Source organism: Ochotona curzoniae, unplaced genomic scaffold, assembly GCF_017591425.1.
Source record: "Ochotona curzoniae isolate NIBS_2020 unplaced genomic scaffold, NIBS_Ocur_1.0 contig_523, whole genome shotgun sequence".
In the NCBI taxonomy this organism is placed as follows: Eukaryota; Metazoa; Chordata; class Mammalia; order Lagomorpha; family Ochotonidae; genus Ochotona; species Ochotona curzoniae.
The window spans coordinates 11,365,590-11,386,297 of NW_024466459.1; the positions used below are offsets into that span (position 1 = coordinate 11,365,590).

The 20,708-nt window shown below is 60.4% G+C and overlaps 1 protein-coding gene and 1 long non-coding RNA gene across 2 annotated transcripts; one reads left to right on the forward strand and one right to left on the reverse strand.

Annotated features, from left to right (window-relative positions):
• Positions 1-838: 838 nt before the first annotated feature.
• C1QTNF1 (C1q and TNF related 1) lies at positions 839-12,461 on the reverse strand. Its single transcript, XM_040989827.1, has 4 exons — positions 12,258-12,461; positions 4,054-4,225; positions 2,786-2,925; positions 839-2,300 (listed from the first exon to the last, which is right to left on the reverse strand). Exons 2-4 carry the CDS (start codon positions 4,209-4,211, stop codon positions 1,750-1,752), a joined length of 849 nt encoding a protein of 282 aa, XP_040845761.1. The 5' UTR covers positions 4,212-4,225; positions 12,258-12,461; the 3' UTR covers positions 839-1,749.
• LOC121162647 lies at positions 10,832-19,741 on the forward strand. The gene is made up of 3 exons (XR_005884818.1): positions 10,832-10,842; positions 11,934-11,935; positions 19,408-19,741. It is a non-coding gene; the product is annotated as an uncharacterized LOC121162647 (long non-coding RNA).
• Positions 19,742-20,708: the final 967 nt, after the last annotated feature.

Consider the following 20,708-nt stretch of genomic DNA (forward strand, 5'->3'; position numbering starts at 1 on the left):
CTCCTCCGTCCGGCTGAGTCTCCAGCCATCGCTAAACCCTTTTACAAGTATCAGCCAAAACACTGATACTTGTTTTAGCTGAGAATGAGCCCCTGGGGCAGGCATGAGAAGACTTGGCGAAGTTCTCTGAGAGCAGGTGCTTCTGCAGGGCAGGGCAGAGGCCCATCCCTGCACTGTGTGGGGGCGTAGAGGGCCCAGAGCCAGGGGCCTCCAGGAAAGGGGCGGGGCGCAGAGCAGCAGGTGCCTTTCCCGTGCTACCGGGTCCCTGGAGGGAGGTGGGTGGCACCCAGGGCGGGCACCTTTGGGAAAGCACCGGGGCAGTTGTGTGGAAGGCCCCCGCAGAGCAGCCTGGGCACAGGGCAGCCTGAGTCCCAACCCCAGCCCCTGTACATGGGACCCAAGTGGGAACCAACTCAGGGATCCAGGCAGGGGATCCTCCGGATCCGGGTGGCACAGTAGGGGTGACATGGCCACACTCCCCAGGGCACAGAATGGGACAGAGCCCAGGACTGAATTCTGGGGGAGCGGGCTCCATCCCCGTGGTCCTCAGGCCCTGCCTCCTGCCCACTGTGCACACGCAGTCCTCAGCTCAGCCTCACCCACGCACTCCCCTGGACCCCACATCCAACTGGGCCTGGGAACTGCTCCAGCCGCCCAGCCCACTGGCTCTGGCACCTCCCAGCCAGGGACACCCCGGCCCCAGGCTCAGCCTGCAGGGACCCAAACTCCTGGTGCCACGTACTCTCCCGACTCCTGCCAGGTATGGAATAGGCAGGAGGTGGGCGTGGTGGGGACGGTGAGGGGGAGACAAAGGCGGGCTTAAGCAAACTGAGCCGAGTGCAGACAAACAGGGTCCCAGGTTTAATGGCTTCCGAGCGAGCGCAGAGGCAGCAGTGGCGTTGGGGTGGGACAAGCAGAGGCCTTCAGAGGGGTGACCAGACCCCCCGGGAAGGAGGCCTGAGCCAAGGCTACGGGAGGCAAGCCCGCACTGGGGGCTTACAGACCCATGTGGCCTCCCAGGGTGACCTGCACCTGGGTCTCCGTGTGGAGTTTCACCGGTCCCGGGGCAAGGAGTAAATCAGGACACTGGATTCCTCCAGCTGTCCCCTGCCCAGGGGCCTGGAGAAAGCCCCTCCTGGGCCCCTCTAGACCATGACAGTGAGAAGGACCACCAGCCCCAGCGAGCCAGGGGCTGGGATGTGGGAGTGAATCCCAGCCCCAGCCAAGCTGAAGGCGTGGTGCTGGCCACCTGGAGCCTCGCTCCTGATGACTGGGTTTCCCTGAGGTCAGGAGCCCGTGGGCGGCTCTGCCAGGCTCATAGCCCACGACGGGGCATGGCCATCACCCCATCCCAACCGGGGCAGCAGCACCTGTACCCTGGCTTGTCCAGGCTCAGAAAGACCAGCTGAGTCTGACACACAGCCACAGGCACATGGGCACGACGCAGACCTCGGCCCTGGCCGGAGACCGCTAAACCCCCTCTCCAGCCCACACCTCATGGGGCAGAGGCCCTGGCAGCCTCAGACGGTACCACATCCCGTGGCACCCCGTGCTCCCGGCCAAGGTTTGCTTGCTGCTCTTAGAGACCGTTGGCACTGGCTAGGCGGAATTGCGCCCAGGGATGCGCTGGACCTGGGATCCCCTAGGCCACGGCCGCTGCGGCCCCCCTCCCCATCAAAGGCCACAGCTGGAGAAGCAGAGGCGAGGCGAGGGAGCCAGCAGGGAGGAGGGGAGCCGGGGCGGCGCGGGCTAGGGCTCTGCGGCCGGCTTGACCAGGTAGCCGCTGAAGGTGATGTAGGTGTCGAACTCGTCGCTGAAGATGGCGTTCTCGCGCTCGCCCTTGAAGAGGCGCACCCACACCTCGTCCTGCTCCCGCAGCTCCAGCATGAGGCTCTGGCTCTGCATGATGCTGCGGTCGCTGACCTGCGCGTACAGGATCACGGCCTCCACGTCGTTCTTCATGATGTGCAGGTACGTCTCCTTCTGGTTCCAGGTGTGCACGTTCAGGCTGAAGAAGTAGACGCCGGGCACGTAGCAGTAGAACTTGCCCGTGAACATGTTGAAGTGGCCGTACAGGTTCACGAACTCTGTGTCGAAGACCACCGTCTGGTAATAGTCGTTGCTGTGCAGCGGCTTCTTGCGGCCCACCGAGAAGGCGGCGTAGTGGCTCTTGCAGCGGTCCCCGGGGGCGCCCACGGAGCCTTTCTGCCCCTTGGGCCCGATGTGGCCCCTGGCGCCCACGGAGCCCGTCTTCCCGTACTTCCCCTGGAGGCCCCTGTCTCCGCGGTCACCCTTCTCACCTGCAAGGGACAGGAAAGCCAGTGGGAGTCAGGGAGGGGTTGCCCTGCTTCCTCCCGTCACCACAGCCACTCCTGCCCCCTCCCCATCCTGTTCTGATCCCGAGCCCATCTGGCACGGAGACGCGACCTTGGAATGGGTTCTGCCTCCATGCACAAGCTGGATGCCTCCAGTCTCGCCTGGCCCACCCTCCGCCTTCTGCCAGTGCCCTGGGCTCAGGCCCAGCACATGTGGGCTCTGCTGCGGCCCTCCGTGGTGTCGGGACCTCAGGGTACAGGCGGCATTCCGAGCATGGCTGAGCGGGGGGCAGGGAGCAGTCCCAGGGCCCAGGGGCGAGGGGAGGCGCTCTAGACTCGCTCTGGACCCTGCAGGTCCATCCCAGATCCTGCTCCTCCGAATGAGTCAGTCTCTCACGCCCTCGCCCAGGCCTCCACCCCTCGCCAGTCGCCCCATCCCAGCCCCTCCAGCCCCGGGGACAGGGCCTGACCTTTCAGGATCGTGATGTTGATCTGGGGTGCCGGGATGGCCTGGAACATGGGGGTGGGTGGGTCACAGCAGCGGAAGCAGCTGGAAGGGGCGGGGTCCGGGCCCCTGCCGGGGCTGTGTCGGCCATGCTCTTCTTCATCCCTGGCAGAGCAAAGCGGCTGAGTCCAGCTCTGGGCCGGAGACTGCGGCCAGTTAGCCCTGAGGACTTGGCCCTGCCTGCACACTCGTCACTGGTCACCCACCACAACACAAACAGCAGTGACCCAAGGCAGGCAGGGCAGATGGGACAGCCCAGACGGGGTGCAGTGCGGGGTTCCTGGACAGACCTGTGACCCCAGGAAAGCTCCAAGGCTTCAGTACCCTGGGTGGAAACGGCCAGCCCCGCAGCAGGTGGCGGCGGCAGCTCTGGGCTGCCACCTGGTGGCTCTGCACAGCGCTGCACCGAGCTCGCTGGCCACTCACTGCTCTTGCCCAGCCAAAGCCCATCCTGGCCGAGACCCTCTGACTGTGAAGGCCACTTCCCCTGCCCGTGTTTGCTCCAGAACATGACGCCCCCACCCCATGACTCCCACTCCCATGAAACACCACATTAGGCTACCGCTTCCCCTCACCCTCTCACACCAGCCCCCCTGCACTGTCCATCCTGGCCAGGGTCTTGGAAGACCCCGTCCACCCCTTGTGCGTGGTGTTCCAGGTCCTACCCCCATCGTGCAGCCTGGTGGGGAGTGCTTGCTGCACCCTCCATCACCTGTACCCTGGCATTCCTGCAGTCCGGGGCTAGGATGCTGGCAGCTTCCCCAGGCCCCACGGACAGCCTGACCCATGGAGTGGAGGGACTGTGCCGGGGTCTGTAGGTGAGGAAAGGAAGGAAAGAAGGAAAAAAAAGGGAGGGAGTCTCCCCCCAACTCAGAGCCTCAGGTGTCAGTCAGCATGATGGATGGATGGGCGGTGGGAGGAAGTCCAGGGCCGGCACGGGCCATCCCATGAGGCTTGTGGAATGAGTGGCAGTGGGCGAGTCACCCCAGCACTGAGCATCTAGCACTCTCGGAGCCCAGGATGGGCACTGGCGGAGAGGCGTGGCTACGGCGGCAGAGGCCCTGCCCCATCCTGCTCCCCCCAGCTCAGCCCCCGGAGGTTCCTGGGGCGCTTAGCAGACGCCAGGTCAGTGAGAAGGCAGAGCCAGCCCCTGTCCAACAGCTGCCCTCCAGCCACAGCTTTCATTCCCTCCACCTGCCTGCTCCGGCCCCATACGCCCCCCACAGCTCTCACCTGTCGTCGCTGTCCAGCTGTGGCGGCTCCTTGGTCACCCCCTGCTCCTGCTGCTCCTGCTCCTGCTGGCCAGGCGTCCTACGGCCCAGGACCGGGCCAAGGGCCAAGATCAGCAGCACGCCGCAGCTCAGCGTGAGGCCCCAACCTCGGGGGCCCATCTTCCTGCCGAGCCCTGGGGAAGAACCATCGGCAGGTGCCAGTCAGACAGGGCTCCGCGGGGAAGCAGGCCGGCCACTGGGTACACCCTGAACACAGGCCACAGCACGGACACACATGCATGTGGACGCTCCCCCCGCGCGAGCACGGGCACACTCAGCTGTGCACGCACAATCATGTTGAAGCAGAGCATGGCACGACTGTGTCCACCCAGCCTCCCGGGAAAGACAGCTGGTCCACCACTGACCCCACAGACGCCTGTCCACCGCGCCTCTCGGGACTGCACCCTGCTAAGTCCCAGGGGACTGGCAGCACTGAGGGCGCTTTGCGCAGTCTGTCCACCAGGGGGTACTCAGCAAGGGTCTGCGGGTGTTCCTATAGGGCGAGCACTCCCACACACAAGCTGATGGCTCCCACCCAAGGTAGGGGTGTGTGTGAGGGTCCCGGTGAGTAGCAGACGGTGCTTGGACCTCAGCAGCCAAGACACTGTGCCCACTCTCACCCTCAGCCAGCCACCCAGCGAGTCAGTGAGCACCTGTCTGCCCAGGCCCCACAGACGGTGAGTGTGGCCGGCCTTCTCCTGCTGTGGCCCTCCCGGCCACCCTGGACTGTGCTCCTCCCGGCCACGCTCCACGGCAAGAACCTCCCCTCCTCCCACTGCAGACTCTCGGCTGGTCCCCACCCACCAGCTGCCACCCGCCATGGCTCCCCAGGCCAGGGCTAGGGCCTTCCTAGAGACCAGGAGGCTGCTAGGAATAGTCCCCCACCGAGCCCGCCCCACCACTGCCAAAGGAAGTGCGGGTGTGTGTGTGTTAACATGTAATGAGCTGCCTGTCGCCCACCCATCACCCATCCCCACCTGTCATCTCTGTGGCTGCTGCTATGTCCTCCCCCAGCTGGGCCCCACCCCTCCAGCGGGACCTACAGCACCCCTCATGCTGCACCCCTGCTCATTCCTGTCCAATCACAAATCCACAGCAGGGCCCGGGCAGTTCTCTGCTTTGAAAAGCCCCGAGGTGACACGGCTGACTGGCCTGGTGGCAGGGACACTTGTGTGTTCCATGAGTTCCATGCCCGGGAGCTATGGCCTGCAATGCAGACCCCAGGAGGCAGTGGGGGGATTCGGGTTATCAGACTGTTGCCCCCTACATGGGGCACTGGGCCTCCAGCTCGGGGCTTCCTCCCTGGCCATCACAGGACCAGTGGAGTGACTCAGTGGACGGGGGATCCCATCCCCCACCCCAGTTCTCAAATAAATCAAATTAAATACAGACAGCCCCCCAGGTGTGGGTCCACTGACTGTGGGGGCCAGGCTTTGCCTGCCCCGCTCGCCACCACCTGCACACATCTCCCCTGGATGGAAGTGTCCCCCCTCCCTTCCATTGACCTCAAAGGCCACAGGTCAGCAGACTCAGCTATGTCCCCGGGAGGCAGGGTGGGGTTGGCTGTCCCTTCAGACTTGGCACAAAACTAAGCAACTCCATGGAACGCGTGACCCGGGTCTATCATTTACAAGTTCCAGAATTAATGTGGGAGGAAGGGAAGACTCGGGAGCTGTCAGCTGGAGACTGCCCAACCCTTTGTTTTTATAAGATTCGTGTATCTATTTATTTATTTTTAAGGGTAGATTTACAGAGAGAAAGAGAGAAAAATCTTCCATCTGCTGGCTCACTCCCCAGGTGGTCGCCACAGCCAGAGCTGGGCTGATCTGGAGCCAGGAACTTCTTCCAGGTCTCCCACGCGGGTGCAGGGTCCCCAGGCTTTGGGCCGTCCTCGACTGTCTTTCCCAGGCCACAAGCAGGGAGCTGGATGGGAACTGGAACAGCCGGGACTAGAACTGGGGCCCACGTGGGATATCAGTGCTGGGAGACAGAAGGTTCACTTGCTAAGCCACTGCGCCAGCCCTCAGACTGCCTGGTTTTTAAGTGAGGTGGTTGTACCGTCTCAGGTGTCCAGCCTCAGTTATGCCCCTCCAAACCTGGCTTGGCAGCTTGCCACCTGGCAGAGGCACCCTGAGTCCCCTCACCGGGGAGCACACCTGCCCCACCCGCCTTCTGAGTTCTGGTTTTCCTGTGTGGCTCTTGGGAGCTGTGTTTGGCCTGAGGGTGTAGTGGGTAAAACCTCTGCCACCAGGGGTTGGGTGGCACCTCCACCCCCTAGAAGCACCAATTCAAGTCCCAGCTGACCCACTTCCCATCAGCCCCCTGCTGAGGCACCTGGGAAAGCAGCTGCAGCTGGCCGAGGCTTTGACCCCACTGCCCACGGGGGGCCTGGCTGCAGCCAGACGCCCAGCTTGGCCTCAATCAGCCCCCTGGAGATAAGCTTCACTCTGACTTTCAATGAAGACTTGATCCCAGTACTGCGGGTGCCCCTCCCTGTTGACTGCCGCACCCCACTCCAGGAGCCCGGGACCACTGGCCAGCGCGGCCTAGGGCCCTTAGACAAGAGGCTCTCCTCTGCAGGAGAGAACCCTGCTCTCCAGGGGGTCTTGGAAGACTACTAACGCTGGCCGGGGTCGCCCCATGCCCGCCACCCACCTGCAGGGCGTCCTGCGGGAGCTGGGGAGGAAGTGACCCAGCCACTGACGGAGTGTGTTCCCTAACCTGGAGGACACCACAGCCCAGGCGGGCAACGCATGCCTGCTGACCGCCCAGCAGCAAGGTGACGGGGCTCCGAGTGGCAAGGGGCGACATGCAGAGCCACGTGTTAGGGCCCCTGAGATGGAAGTGCCCTGGTCGTTGGTCACCCTGGCCACACCTCAAGCAATGGATGGCCACGCATAGCTGATGGCACCCGGTCTGTTCTGGGTCGGACTCGGTCAGGGGGCCAGAAATGGGGACCTGAATACACAGCCTGGAGGTGACTGGGCCCCCGTCCTCCCGTGTACCTGCTGCATCGGATCCTCCCAGCTGGCCAGGACAGTGCCCCGGCATCGGCTCGCTCCGCCCCCACGGCCTTCAGGCTCTTTCCAGGGGCCCTGACAGCCTCCCTACCCGCTCCACCCAAAACTCTGCAGAACATATCCAAGGCCCGGATGTCACCTCAAGCTTTTCCGAGAATCCCCAGGAAGCCCGGCCCGGCAGGGGACTGTCTCTGCCTTCCGTAAGTCTGTCCTGTGAGGCGGCAGGCAACTTGGGACCCTCTGAAGCTGGGCTCTGGGGAGCAAGCCAGGTTCCCCGGGTACCACTCACATGCTTCACAAACAGGGTTCCCTTGTGCCTGGACGTGGAAGAGAAGCGAGGCCATTGCCCTGTTCTGGGCTCCTTGGATGAGGACGCCACTGCCTGGAACAGGGCACGGGCCGGCCCTAGTGTCTGCACACAGGGGCCCTGTGGGCCACCAGGCTTGGCCTCAGGGGCACCTGGCCAGCCCAGCCTGCAGAGGGTAACAGTGGTAACAAAGCTCTCCTTGAGCCGGGCAGCTGTCCTCAGCTCACCCCCCAGCTGGGCAGCCTCAGAGGCGGGCGCGGCGGCTTTCAGAGCCCTGAGTGCAGGCAGAGGCACCGCAGCTCAGCAGGTGGCCTGGCCCAGTGCCCGCTTCCTAGCACTGGTGGCACCGGTCATGTTGGACACCCACTCTCAGGAACAGCCAGCTCCTAAGGCAAAGGGAGGAGGGAACCTGGGGTCCTGCTCCCCACACCCCACCTTGCCCCTCCGCACCAGCTCTTTCTGGGGAACTTGCTCTGCCGTCTGGCCCTACAGGCATCTCCTAGGAGGCAAGGCCTGTGCCACAGCTCTGTCCCCAGCCAGAGCTTCCAGGTCTAGTTTACCTCAGCCCACAGTAGGCTGTCCTCCTGCTCCGTGCGAGCTTGCCCATGACACTGTGGCAGCAAGCTCCCTGCTGCCTTCCTCCATCATGAGTGTGCCCGCTCAGAGACCAGCACAGGGCACAGCATGTTAAGCCTCCACCTGCGGTGCTGGTATCCCATAAGAGCTTGAATCCGATACTCCACTTCCCATCCAGCTGCCTGCTAAGGCACCTGGGAAAGCAGCAGAGGATGGCCCAGTGCTCGGGTCCCTGCACACACGTGGGAGGCCTGAGTGGGAACCCTGCCGAGCTGCTGTGGCTACTGGGAAGTGAACCAGCAGGTGGAACCTCTCTTTGTTTCAGTGCATCTTTTAAAAGACCACACCTGCCAGTACTGACCACCTGCAGCATGGCCTGTCCACTGGTACCCAACCTCCCCCCGACAAGAAGCCCAGCTTCTTGTTGGGCTTCGTCCACCATGCTCAGTAACTCTCCTGCAAGCCCCTCTCCCCTCATCTGGATCTGCTGTACCTCCCACCGCCGGCCGTGGAGCTCGGCCTGGCACTAGGGAGTTGTGCAGCCCCCGGAACCTTGGCCAGGTCTAGAACTAGTTACAGCTACAAAGGGCAGCTTTGGGGGCATTTGTTTTTCCTGTGTTCAGCCCCACCAGTGGTCCTGGCTTCCCCAGGCAGGGCTGGCACCCATGCCTGTAGAACTGTAGGAGATGGGGCTGAGACCTAGAACCCACCTTGCCAAGGTACCCACCCCCTCAAACTCACGCTAAAGTGTAACCAGCACTGTGGTGGTGCTGGGAAGCAGGCCGCAGCGGCAGGTGTCAGGGCTGCCTTCCTGGTGAGCACCGTTGAGTCATTGCAGGGGTCCAGTCCCCTCCCCTCTGCCCCATGAGCCCTGGCCCTTCCCCTGCCGTCACGCATTGCAGCAGCCTGAGGCTGCCCCCGGCTGCAGCGGCCTAGCAGCTTTGCACCTCGAGGACCTGCAGCCAAGGGATATCCCTTCGCATAAGTGGCCCTAGCTCAGGAGTCTGAGATCCCGACAGAAACAGACCTGGGCACCTTGCAAGCATTCATTCCCCATGGGGACCAGTACCTGCTGGATGCCGGACAACTTGGTCAGTAGCACTGTCAGGACCAAGGGCTCCGTGGGCCAGGACACCAGCACTTCACAGCTGCCCTGGCCCCATCCCTTGGGGTTGAGGCTCGGGGTCACTCTTAGAAGATGCCTCACAGCTTCAAATGCAGGTGCAGGCAGCATGACCGCCAGTGGCAGGGTGCGGGGGCGTCCAAAGGGCAGGCTTTCTGCAGAGAGGAGAGGTGGCCGCACCCTCTGGGGACACTGGAAGGTCCCTCCCATCTCCTAAGCCTTGCAGGCCAGAAACCGCCCCGGGCTCCAGCAGCAAGGGGTGAAGCTGACCGCCCATGTCCCGGTGTGGGTACCACCAAACGGGCCACTGGGCACCAACAGTGAGCTCTGCCCTCGCCCCCTACAGTCTCGCATGGGATGAATGAGCCTTGCCCCCTCAGGCACATCTGCAGGGGTCAGTGGGCTTCCCCAAGTGTCAGGAGGGCCAGGCCCTCAGCCACCCCCAGCCACCTGGGGTCTGCCTGTCTTCCGGCTTGCATCAGCATTAAGCCAGCCAGGTCTGGCAGCTTCCCTGGCCCTGGGGAAGAGGGCGGCTGGTGTCCTGATGTCCCACTGGGAAGGGACACAGAGCCCTATGAGGCAGCCTGGCAGATGTGGCTTTAGCTGTGGCCAAGAGCAGCATTGGATTGGCACAAAGCATTGGGCACTGGGCCCTTCCCTACCCCACCGCCTGGAATTTTCTCATCCCCACACACCTCTACCAACCGGGCTCCTGCCTCCCTGCCTGTGTCTGCCACTCTCTCTCCTCATTTCAGGGAAGATCCTTCCAGGAGCCAGGGAGATGGCCGGACTGGAGACCCAGCCCAACCCAAGGCTGTCCCAACAGGGTCCCCGGAGGGACCTGCAGGGCTGGGCGGCCTGTGTGCGGTCCTGCAATTGTCAGGTTTTGAGTCTGGTTTGACCCCCCAGGCACGGGCATGACGGGACAGTGCCCTCATGGGGACAGTGCCCTTGGAGACCCACGCACCAACATCCCCCAGCTGAGACCTTGACCAGCACCCAGAGGGTTCTAGACCACGACCTGCTCACACCCCACGCCCCACTAAGGGGGCTGCACAAGCTTGGGAGGCAGAAGAGTGAGTCTTCCAAACTGAAGCTCAGAGCTGGCCCCGCTGGCCCTGGGCACTGCGCCCGACCCTGGCAGCACCCTGGGGACCCACACTGCTGACACAGGCAGGCTGCAGCCCCCGGAGAGCCTGGAAGAGAACATTCGGGTAACGTTATTTTTTCCCACACTGCATGAAAGGGGCGGAGCCGGGGGCAGGTCCTGTCCCGAGGGCTGCCTGCTGTCCCTGGCCACTGGCAAAAGGTGGCTTTCAGCAGGGAAAACCGTGTCTAATTCACTTAGCCGAAGCCACAGTGAAGCCCCCAGGGCAGTGGGAATGAGGCATGAAGTCTGTCCCCCCAAAACACAGAGGGTTCTCAGCTACTTCCAAGAGGGTGGCTTTCTCTCGCTCAGGAGCTGTGCATGGCCAGGCAGGGTGGGCCTCAGATGGGCCCACCATGACAGGGAACCTCCACCACCAGGGAGGGCTGTGCCCTGAGGATGCCACACTCACACACACACACAGCAGCCACAGAAGGTGCCCACAGCAGGAGTGTATCTACCAAATTCTTTCATCTTTGTTTTGATGAGTGAAGTTCGAGGCCAGAATATTTGGTTTATGAGTCATGCCAATTACAGCTGCCCGGGGGGGGGGGCGGGCACCAGGAACAACAACAGAGGTATGTTCCAGAGGAATCATGTTGAGCTGGCATTTGTCATGGGGACGGGGGGAGCGGGGTAGGCTGCCAGGAATGAGCAGGGAGCTGCCTGCACGCACTCCCCCAGCGGCAGCACCAGCCCGCCTCCTCGGGCCAGCATCTCCTGGGCAGGGGCAAGTGAAGAGAGGAACGTGGCCCTGCCCCCACCCTGGCACCCTCAGAGCGTCCCTGAGCCTGGTGGGGAGCTGTACGGGTGAGGCCTGGTGAAGACCTGGCTTTGCGAACAGGGTCCCTCTATCCCCCAGCCCCGGGACGCCATGAACCCTCCATGGATGGTGTCTGCACACATGGAGGGTTGAGGAGGCGCCTCGGCTGGGGGGCTTCCATGCAGGACCCCCAGCTGCCATTCTGCCTGGCCTTGTCACTGCGGTCACACTGCTGGCTCACCTCTAAGCAGCCTCAGTTCTAGGGGTCTGGGAGGCTGAGAGCGGGGAGTCCCCACTTGTTCTCAGCTCCCTGGATTGTCTGCAGGGGGCAGGCAGCAGGCGGGAGGGCACTTCCCTGCACTGGCTAGTGGAAGTGCGGTACCTCTAAGTGACCACGCGCTGGCCCTAGGGACTGGGCAGCGATTCCTCAGATAAGTCTCCTTTTCCAAACAGGGAAGCGGAAGGTGCCCGACCTGGCCTGGGGCCTCCATTCAGACAGAGTAGTAACGTGCCAGCGAGAGAAGCAGATCCCAAGCAACCTGGTGAAGCAGGGAGAGGGTGCAAGAGCCCACAGGAGGCCCTCAGGAGAAGCCCAGGTAAGCCCATGACCGTGCCTGTGCAGGTGCCTGGGAAGCGGGCAGACCTGCACGTCCAGGGGCTCCACGGCAGCTCAGCGACCTCAGCCCCAGACCCTGTCCACTTTGCTTCCCCGGAGGGCCCCCAGGGACCGCCATTGTTTTTTCCTGCCCATGCTGGAGTCCCTCCAGGAACACCAGGGCTGTCCGATTCAGGGGCCAAAGTGAGAGCACCCCGCACCGGGCAGGGTTCCAGCCAGCCACCAACAGCCCTGGACAGAGCCAGCCCGAGGCTGGTCCAGGACAGGGCAGTCCGAAAGTGCAGTGGCAGACGTAAAGCTCCAGGGCAAGGTGAAGGCCGCATAAACAGCCCAGGGAAGAGGAGGGGGTCAGCTCTTCCAGCAGCGGGCAGCACAGCCCGTCCCCTCCGCGCCAGGATGCTGTGCAGCCAGGCTGTGCGCGGGCGGACAAGCCGGCTCTTCCGCAAAGAGCTGCTGCCCGTGCCCCTTCCCCACAGCCCCCAACCCGCCCCCCGCACTCAGCTCGCCACTTCCTGGTCAAGGTGTCGGCCCAGCTCTGCCAGCATAAAGCCACGAAGGCACAAGCCAGCGCCGTGCTGGCCCCTCCGGGCCCCGGCCAGCCGCCGGCCACCTACCTCTGTCCAGCTCCACGGCCTCTCCCCTGGCTGCCTCTCAGAGCATCTCCGTGGCTCTCGGCTCCCCCGTGGCCAGGGCGGGGTGCAGGGAAGCACGGACTTGTCAAGGAGACTGAGCAGAGGGAGTGAGTTCTCCTAGGAGGGAGCCGGAGGCCGGCCGGGAAGGCAGGGAGGTGCGAGCTGGAGGCCGGCCGGTGCCTTTCTCTCCTGCGCGGCTTGGTCGCTTTGGCCAGAAGCGGAAACGCGGTTTCTCGAAAGTAAAGGAAGAGCCGGAGCGAGCAGGACTGACGCGCAAGGAGCAAACCCAGCCAGATGTGAGCGGCCAGGGAAGCCCCGGAAAACAGCAGCCTCCCAGGATTAACTGTGTGTGTGCCCGATCGGCCGCTGGCGGTACAGGCGGGCACCTCCCACAACCCCCTCCCCCGGGCGGGCTGGTAGGGCTGCCCAGGGGCACTTTTGGGTGCCCAGATGTGGAGGTGGCTGGGAGCCCAGGGCCGAGAGCAAGGAAGGCTGAGTGCTGGCTTACTTGGGAGGGAGTGAGGCTAGGGCTTCCAGGGGCCCGGGCAGCCGCTGCGGCCAGCCTCATGGGCTCCATCGGCAGAATGGCAGACTGGACACTCACCAGTTCCCAGGGCTCAGCCTAGGGACTGGGACCCAGAGGCAAACCCAGGCCCCGCACAAGAGGGTGCTTGACTGAGGGCCTGCATTGCGATTTGCTGCTTTGTTCAGATGCCAAGGTTAGGAGGGACCCCTCAACCCTAACCTGGGGGATTGGGTCAGGGTAGGCAGCAGGCTGTGGACAGAGACCTGGTGTCAACCCCACCTCCTGCAAGCCTGTTCTGAACAGACCCCGAGTCCCTCTCCATTCCCAGGCACGTCCCAGCCCCATCACCCAGAAGGGTTGTCTCCTGGGAACACCCCCCACCCTGCCCATGTCGCGAAGGCTTGGTAGCACTGACGTGCAGGAAGGCTCCCGAGATAATCTGGTCTTGGTTCCCGTAAGGAGCAAGGAAGTGTCCCCAGTGGCCAGGGCCCTGGTCCGTGTCCTCAGGCAGCCTCTGTGGCAGGATGCCCTTGGGGCTGAGTGCAGCTCTGGGCTCTCGGATCAGAGCTGTCCTCTCCAGGGTGGCCGACTGTCCTCATCCACAAAGCAGAGAGGCCCAGGGTCATCCTGTAGAAACCCACAGGCCAAGTGCATACAGAGAAGGGTATGGATGTCACGCCCAGAGGCTCTCAGCTGGTCCCCAGATGGCCCCGGTGGGTGGACCGAGCCTGGCGCACATCCAGGGCGTCATCCGGCTCGCCCACATGGATGGCAGCCTTGCACACTGTGCCACAACACCAGGCCCAGCCCCCAGAACCTTTGGAATTTGGAAGATTTTGGATGATTATAAGCCTGCAGCTTCTTGCACAATTAGCAAAAGAAAGCTACTAAGTTCTAGAATGTTGTGGCTCACCCACGGACTAACGCTGCCTCGCTGCATGTCCTGGCAGATCAGAGGTACTGCTCCTTTTCTGGGTGTCAAGAGGAGCCATCACCTGCAGCAAAGGGAGCGAAGCCAGGGAGGCTCTGCAGAGGGTACCTGGCAGCCAGTTCCAGCCCAGGGACACCTCCACAGCCCACATGCCACTCGGGCTGGCACGCACGGGCCTCAGTGCAGGAAGTGACTGGCAGCAGCCAACGGCGAGCACGCCAGCCCCCAGTGCCATGCCAGCTTGCAGCCTCACCTCCTTCAACACTGCAGCAGGACATGGGAATGTGGCAAGCAGCTGGTATCTTGTGGGCAACTTCATTTCCAGCCGTAAGCAGCCCTGGCACAAGTAAGTTCCTGTTGGCAGCTGCCTCCCTGTGCTAACACAAGCTCAAACCAAACAGCAGTGCCATCGTGACGAGTCAGGGGTCAAAGCCAGTCAGGAACACAAAGCCTTGCTCTCCCCTTGGGCTCCCTGGAGCCTTCCCAAAATTTCCCAAACGAAACACCACTTGTTCCTAGATGTGGTTTTCTGGGGCACATGAAACCATGGACGCCCCATGGGCAGGCAGCCATCTCCAAGGTTCTGCTGGAGAGAGCCCACTCTGCACCCGCCCCACCCCGCTGCTGGCAGGCTGGAAACAGCAGCGTGACCTTGGTTAGAAGCCCCGACCCGGGTTCCCGGCAGGCACAGCCTGTCACACAGTGGCCCTCTGCCACCCATTCAGACTGCCTTTCCCAGCTATTTCAGGCTGGCCTGTCCAGCCCAGCCCAGCTCACCGCCTCCCCCAAGGGACTGAGACTGGCACTGCACGTTCCAGAATTGCAGTGTCAAAGCTTGGGATCGGCTCAGATGGTGGTGGCCCACTGCCAGGGGGATGGAAACAGGGGCTGCCCACTGCCAGGGGGATGGAGACAGGGGCTGCCCCTGCCAGGGGTATGGAGACAGGGGCTGCCCATTGCCAGGGGGATGGAGACAGGGGCTGCCCACTGCCAGGGGGATGGAGGCAGGGGCTGCCCACTGCCAGGGGGATGGAGGCAGGGGCTGCCCACTGCCAGGGGGCTGCGGGTGGGGAGAGTCTCCTCTGAGATCTGGAGACAGAAAAATGGAAACTTGGCAGCTGGAGCCAGCCTCCCTGGCCTGTGACCAGGCCCACGCTCCTGAATGGCACTGCCTGTGGCTTCCTGGGGCTCCGTCCCTCCACTCGGCGGAGATGGAAGTTCTGGGCACACAGGGACATGGAGGGCCACCTGCTGGACTGCCTGGTCCAGACACGTAGGTTTGGAGAACGGCGACAGTGATGAAAGGTATGTGGTGCCATCTTGGCACAGAGCCAGGTAGAAGGAGAGGCATTCTGAGAGCAGGCATTGGGGCCCACGACAGGACACCTCCCAAAGAACAGCGTGGGCATGCAGAACAAGAGCAGAGTGGCTGGCCGGGAAGCAGGCCTCAGGCCGCTCCTGCCCTCCTGCCCCAAGGCAAGGCCTGGAAGCTAGCAGTCCCTCTCCCCAAGGTGAGTACCAGGGTACCCAAGAAAGATGGCAGCACAGAGAGTCAGACTAGGCGGCCTTGGACGCCACCACACCCTTCTATCCAGATGTGGGAGCACAAACCCAGATGAGATCCCTTGGGGGGGGGCACTGGGCCTTCCTTCCTGACAAAGGCTGCTGGGTCCCAAATAAATGTGACCATGTGTCCTGCTGGGCCTGAGGCCTTCCTGCTGGACAGACGTGCTCCACCTTGCACCCCAAGGCTGCACAGAGGGTGAGGAAGGGAAGCAGCCGGCCTCAGCTGCCCCGGCACAGTGCTGGTGTGGCACGGCCCCTCCCTCCGGGAAGGGAGCTATGGTCGCTCCCAGTGCAAGTGTACTTGGCCTACTAATCTAGGAATCAGCCTGTAGGTGTGCTCACTGTGGCCCAGGTAAATGAGTCCAGGGCCCGTGAGGCACGGCTGAGTCCCCGGGCCCGTGAGGCACGGCTGAGTCCCCGGGCCCGTGAGGCACGGCTGAGGCCCAGGGCCCGTGAGGCAGGCTGAGTCCCAGGGCCCGTGAGGCAGGCTGAGTCCCCGGGCCCGTGAGGCAGGCTGAGGCCCAGGGCCCGTGAGGCAGGCTGAGTCCCCGGGCCCGTGAGGCACGGCTGTGACATAAGAGATCACTCTGAGAGTGCCAGGCCAGCGTTTCCCTGCTAGCACTTGTCCTGTGTGATTCTGACAGGCAATTGGCACAAACTTCCAACAGAAATTAAAACCTAATGAAAACATAACAAAGTTTGTATCAGTAAACAATGAACAGGCTTTCAGTCTAATAGGAGACATATTATAACTGATTATTCATATAGGTGTAGCATAATTAACTAACCATACAACAATCAGAGCTCAAGGTTAGCAAGCCTAAAAACTATGGTGTTCCAGTCCTCGCTCAGCCGTGTGCACAGGTAACATAATACTCTCAGGCTCACAAACATTCAAAAGCACAGTGACCGGCTCAGGCGGACACAGGCTTTCCAGTCGTGGTGAGACAGGGAGTTCTATGAGAAATGACAAAGCCTGCCTCGGCTCCGGTGAACAGCGTTCACCCGCACACCGTCAGTAAAGAAGGCTCAGCAGGGATTGTAGGGTGCGAGCGAGCTCACGCCAGATTAAGGCGTTTACATTAACCAAGCTTGGTGATAACAGGGTCCACTAGAAATAGCAAATCACAAGTCCATACGGCAATGCAATCAATCGTAACCCCAAGAGGAACAAATGGTCATTACCCTGAAATCCATGTGTGAAGCTGAAGACCTACGTCCCAGCTTCCCCAACAATACAAGTTATCCCAAGAGACATGCATCCAGTAACCTGGACACACAAAGCTGCAGACATCGACCTCTGCCTGGCTCTTCTGCCCTCATTCCACCTCTGCCAGGCCTCGCCTCTCCTGGAACTCCCGACAGCACACACATTAGTTACAAAGCATCTTAGCGTTGCTAACTGCACTGTCCCGCCCATTCAATTTTACGTAGCTATTTGTTTGTTCTCTAATACCAGTTCTATGGATTTCATCATTTTTGTTTTTTCATTTTTGGGAGTTCTGGAATTTCTTCTCAGTCGCCTAACCTTAAAACTGTCAGAAACCAGTATTAAAGAACACTGGTTAAAGTATTCCCCATAAATCCAGCTACAAATGTTTTAGAGAAGAATACAGAGCTATGGATAACAAAAGACTTCCGATAACCCTGGCTAAAATGATAAAACTCATTACATTTGTAAGGAAAGCCATTTCTGCTCATCCCATGTACCATTTTGAAATACATCTGAAGCATTTTGATAAACCTTTTGTCCCTCTAGGATTGGGGCTACCTTCTTATCAAGATAATTATCATGAGTGATAACAACATAACTGGATCATCAAACTTTGGTTTGTATAATTTCTAGGACATTTGAATTAACTCTTCCATATTAATAGCACTTAAAGTTAGCATCCTCTCACACCTGGACAATACTTTGCATACACTCCAAATAGCCAAGCAGGAGAAATAGCCTTTGACATACATTCTGACTTTCAGACCCCGGGGAGCCCATCTCAACATAGGAAGAGTTTAAGCAGTCACATATCAAAAACCACATATGAATGAGATTGAAGATCACAAGCCACCATTTGCCCATTCAGTCAGGGCAGTAAGCAAGGCAGATGAAAGGCTCTGCAGGCGGGTCAGGGCAGTCTCACGCAGGTTCCAGTCTCGTGGCAGGTGTCTGTTTCCGCATGGCCCCCCATCCACCTGGTGACCAGGGGGAGTCCTTCGTCAGTGTCACTTCCCTGCTGCTTTGACAACCCTGGGCACCACCTTGGAGAAAGTGCCGGGTCCCTCCCACCATGCCCCTAGGCTGGGTGGGTGATGGCATAGGATCTAAATCAGATCTTCCGGCTCAAATGGAGCATGATGGTGGGTGTGATTAAGGATCTGTTAGAGAGCAGTGACACCCCATACAGACCCCAGTGGCTTTGACAACCTGGGGTCGACAAATATTCTAGATGCCGTCAAATTGGAGGAGCACTCAGGTGAGCTCCTGGAGCCCTTTGATGCAGCAGAACCATCTGAGCTGCAGCCGGAGGACATTCCTCAAAGCCCCGAGACTCTTGAGCAGGGCCAGCTCTCTTTGCTCCAGAAAGAAGGCCTGGCCCAGGTTCCACAGCCTCTCAAGGAGACTACACCTTCTCCAGTGCTGCAGGGGTCTCCAATTCAGATCTCTGCTGCTGAGGAAGCTGTCCGGCAGCTTGTGCAGAGCGAAATCAATGTTCCAGGTCCACTGCTGCCTTCAACCTTGTCCAGCATCACAGAGATACCTATAGATGTGACGCTTTCGATCACAATACAACCAGATGAAATTCAAGGTACTCAGGGCCAGCTGCAGGCCCCAGTTCAGTCTGGGGGATCTTGGAAGAGGAATCCCCTCCCTCAAACCCACAAGAGGCTCCAGCTCAGACTCCTGGCCCTCCTGTAGATACAGAGAATTCTGCCAGCAGGCGGGAGGAGCAGGCTCCGGGTGCAGAGCCTTCAGTGGAGGGGGAGCCTTCCCTAGGCCAGCAGGTGGCCCCAGCTCACAGTCCAGGTGCTTCTGTGTGCTCAGAGCCTTCTGCCAGCAAGCGGGAGGAGCAGGCTCCGGGTGCAGAGCCTTCAGTGGAGGTCCAGCAGCTCACAAATAATGAGATCCATGTTCCACGTCCACCGCTGCCTTCAACCTTGTCCAGCATCACACAGATACCTATAGATGTGACACGTTCGATCATGATACAACCAGATGAAACTGAAAATACTCAGGGCCAGCTGCAGGCCCCAGTTCAGGATGCGGGGATCTTGGAAGAGGAATCCCCTCCCTCAATCCCACAAGAGGCCCCAATTCCTCCTGCTCCAGGCCCATCTGTGGGAACAGAATCTTTTCCAGGCCACCAGGTGACCCCAGCTCAGACTCCACGTCCTTCTGTGGAGGTCACATCTCCTCCCACCCAGCTGGAGCAGCCAACTCAGGATGCTGAGCCTTCAGTGGAGGCAGAACCTTCTCCAGGCTAGCAGGAACAGTTTGCTCAGCCATCTGAGTCCACTGGACCTGGTGAATCTTCTAAAAGCCTGCCTGAAGAAGACACAGTTCAGCCTCCAAAGCACCAGGAGGAAATATTCGTAGCTTCAGCTCGCCACCACTGGCAACAACACACGGACTTGCCCAGTATGGCTGCTAAACCTGCACATTTGCAGAATACCATCACAATGCAAGCAAATGCAGAAGATGGCTTGCCAATAAAGCACAATGCTGAAGCTCAGCCTGAGGCCCCAGCTGCGCCTCCAGAAGCTTTTGAAGAGGTTGAGTCTATGCCTTCGCCGGAGGTGGTACCTCAGGAAGAGGAGCCCTCATCTGAGGAAATCAGACTGTCTCCAGCCCAGCAGGAAGCCCCAGCTCCGGTGTCGGAGACCGAAGAAGTGAAATCTCCACCTGCAGTCTCATGAGGCGACAGTTCCTCATGAAGGTCAGTCTGCAACATTGCCGAGTGTGTCTGTTAACCCTGCAGAGACCATGGCCGAGGGTATAACTTCAAGCCAACAAGAAGTTGCAGCTCAGGCCTCGGGGAACACTGAGCTGGACCTGACACTCCTGAAAGGAGGTGACCACTCAACATTTTCCACAAGTATGGATAAATCAGTAGATCCTGAGGTCACCTTCACTTCCCCTTCAGAGGTTGAGGCTTACCCAGCCTTACCTTCTGCAGCTGAGCCAGAGGCCATGGATGAGACTGCAGCTTCCCCTAAGGAGATAGAGCCTATCCCTACAGAATGGGAATCTGAAGCTGAACCCCTGGAGGCCCTTCCGATCACCCTTCCGTCTCCACCACGGCTGAAAGTCTCAGCTCAACATCCGGAAATGACTGTGGGTTCCAAAACCCAACCCCAAGTGTATTACCTGACTCCACCTCCTGCTACAGAGGCTGTCCTTTCTTCGGAGCCCCTAACCCAACCTCCAGAGCCACTTCAAGAATCTGTACCTCCATTGCAGGTAGATGAGGAGGCAACAGTCCCCAAACCAGCTCAGGAACAGGCTCTGTATCTAATATTACCAGGGTCACCTTTCAGCCTTTGAAGCTGCAGCTGACCATAACTCCAGGACCCAGTGTGGAGGCTGAACATTCTACAGCCCTGAAGACCACAGCACCTCTGGACTCTGAGATTTCACACCCAGACCAGGTCCAGACTCACCATGCAGCCCTGCCCAAGGTCGCAGTTGCACACTGGGACCTGGGAAATACCCCAACTCCCGAACCCAATACAGAGGTTGACCAGGCTCCAACCACTCAGGAGACCCCTGTGCAGCTTACAGAGCCATCTACAGAGGTGGGAGCTCCAATGCCAACTCCACCTCAACCTCCAGTGACACCCAGTGTCACAGATCAGACCTTGAACCTACCACCTACCAATAATCCAGACCCACTGCAGAGGCTGAGCATGCAACTGCCCTGAAAGAGCCTACAGGAACGAGTCCAGACACAGTTCTGACTCAGCATCTAAACCCGAGTCCTGCTGTGGAGGTCGAACATTCTACAGCCCCAAGGAATGCCAAAACACCACCTCCAGCTGTCCCTGAGGTGACACTTCCACAGGCAGAGCTGGTTCAGACGCAGCATCCAAACCTGACTGAAGTCACAGTTTAGGGTTTTGATATTCAGCTGGCTTTTCAATCCAGAATTGTGGCCCAGGTGCCAACGGTGCCCGGCGAAGCTCGCAGACCACCCTTCAATGCACTCTGGGAACTTGGGGTGTGGGCTCATAGGGAGTCTGGGAGATGACACAGGTGGGGATGAGCAGGGACCTTAGGGTTCATGTCCAGGTGAGGAATGACTTCTCTGGAACGTCCATGGACAAGGTCATTCTACCTGAAGGGCTGCAACATGGAACCTACCAGAGAGCATCAGCGAAGGGAACGGGTTCTGTAGGTTGGGCCGTGATGTCGACA

Excerpts from the sequence above, each read along its gene's own strand:
- C1QTNF1 (XM_040989827.1), bottom strand. The coding sequence starts at position 4,211 with ATGGGCCCCCGAGGTTGGGGCCTCACGCTGAGCTGCGGCGTGCTGCTG. Across the intron at positions 2,926-4,053 it reads CAGCTGGACAGCGACGACAG|GGATGAAGAAGAGCATGGCC; the intron begins GTGAGAGCTGTG and ends TTGCTCTGCCAG. Across the intron at positions 2,301-2,785 it reads CAACATCACGATCCTGAAAG|GTGAGAAGGGTGACCGCGGA; the intron begins GTCAGGCCCTGT and ends TGTCCCTTGCAG.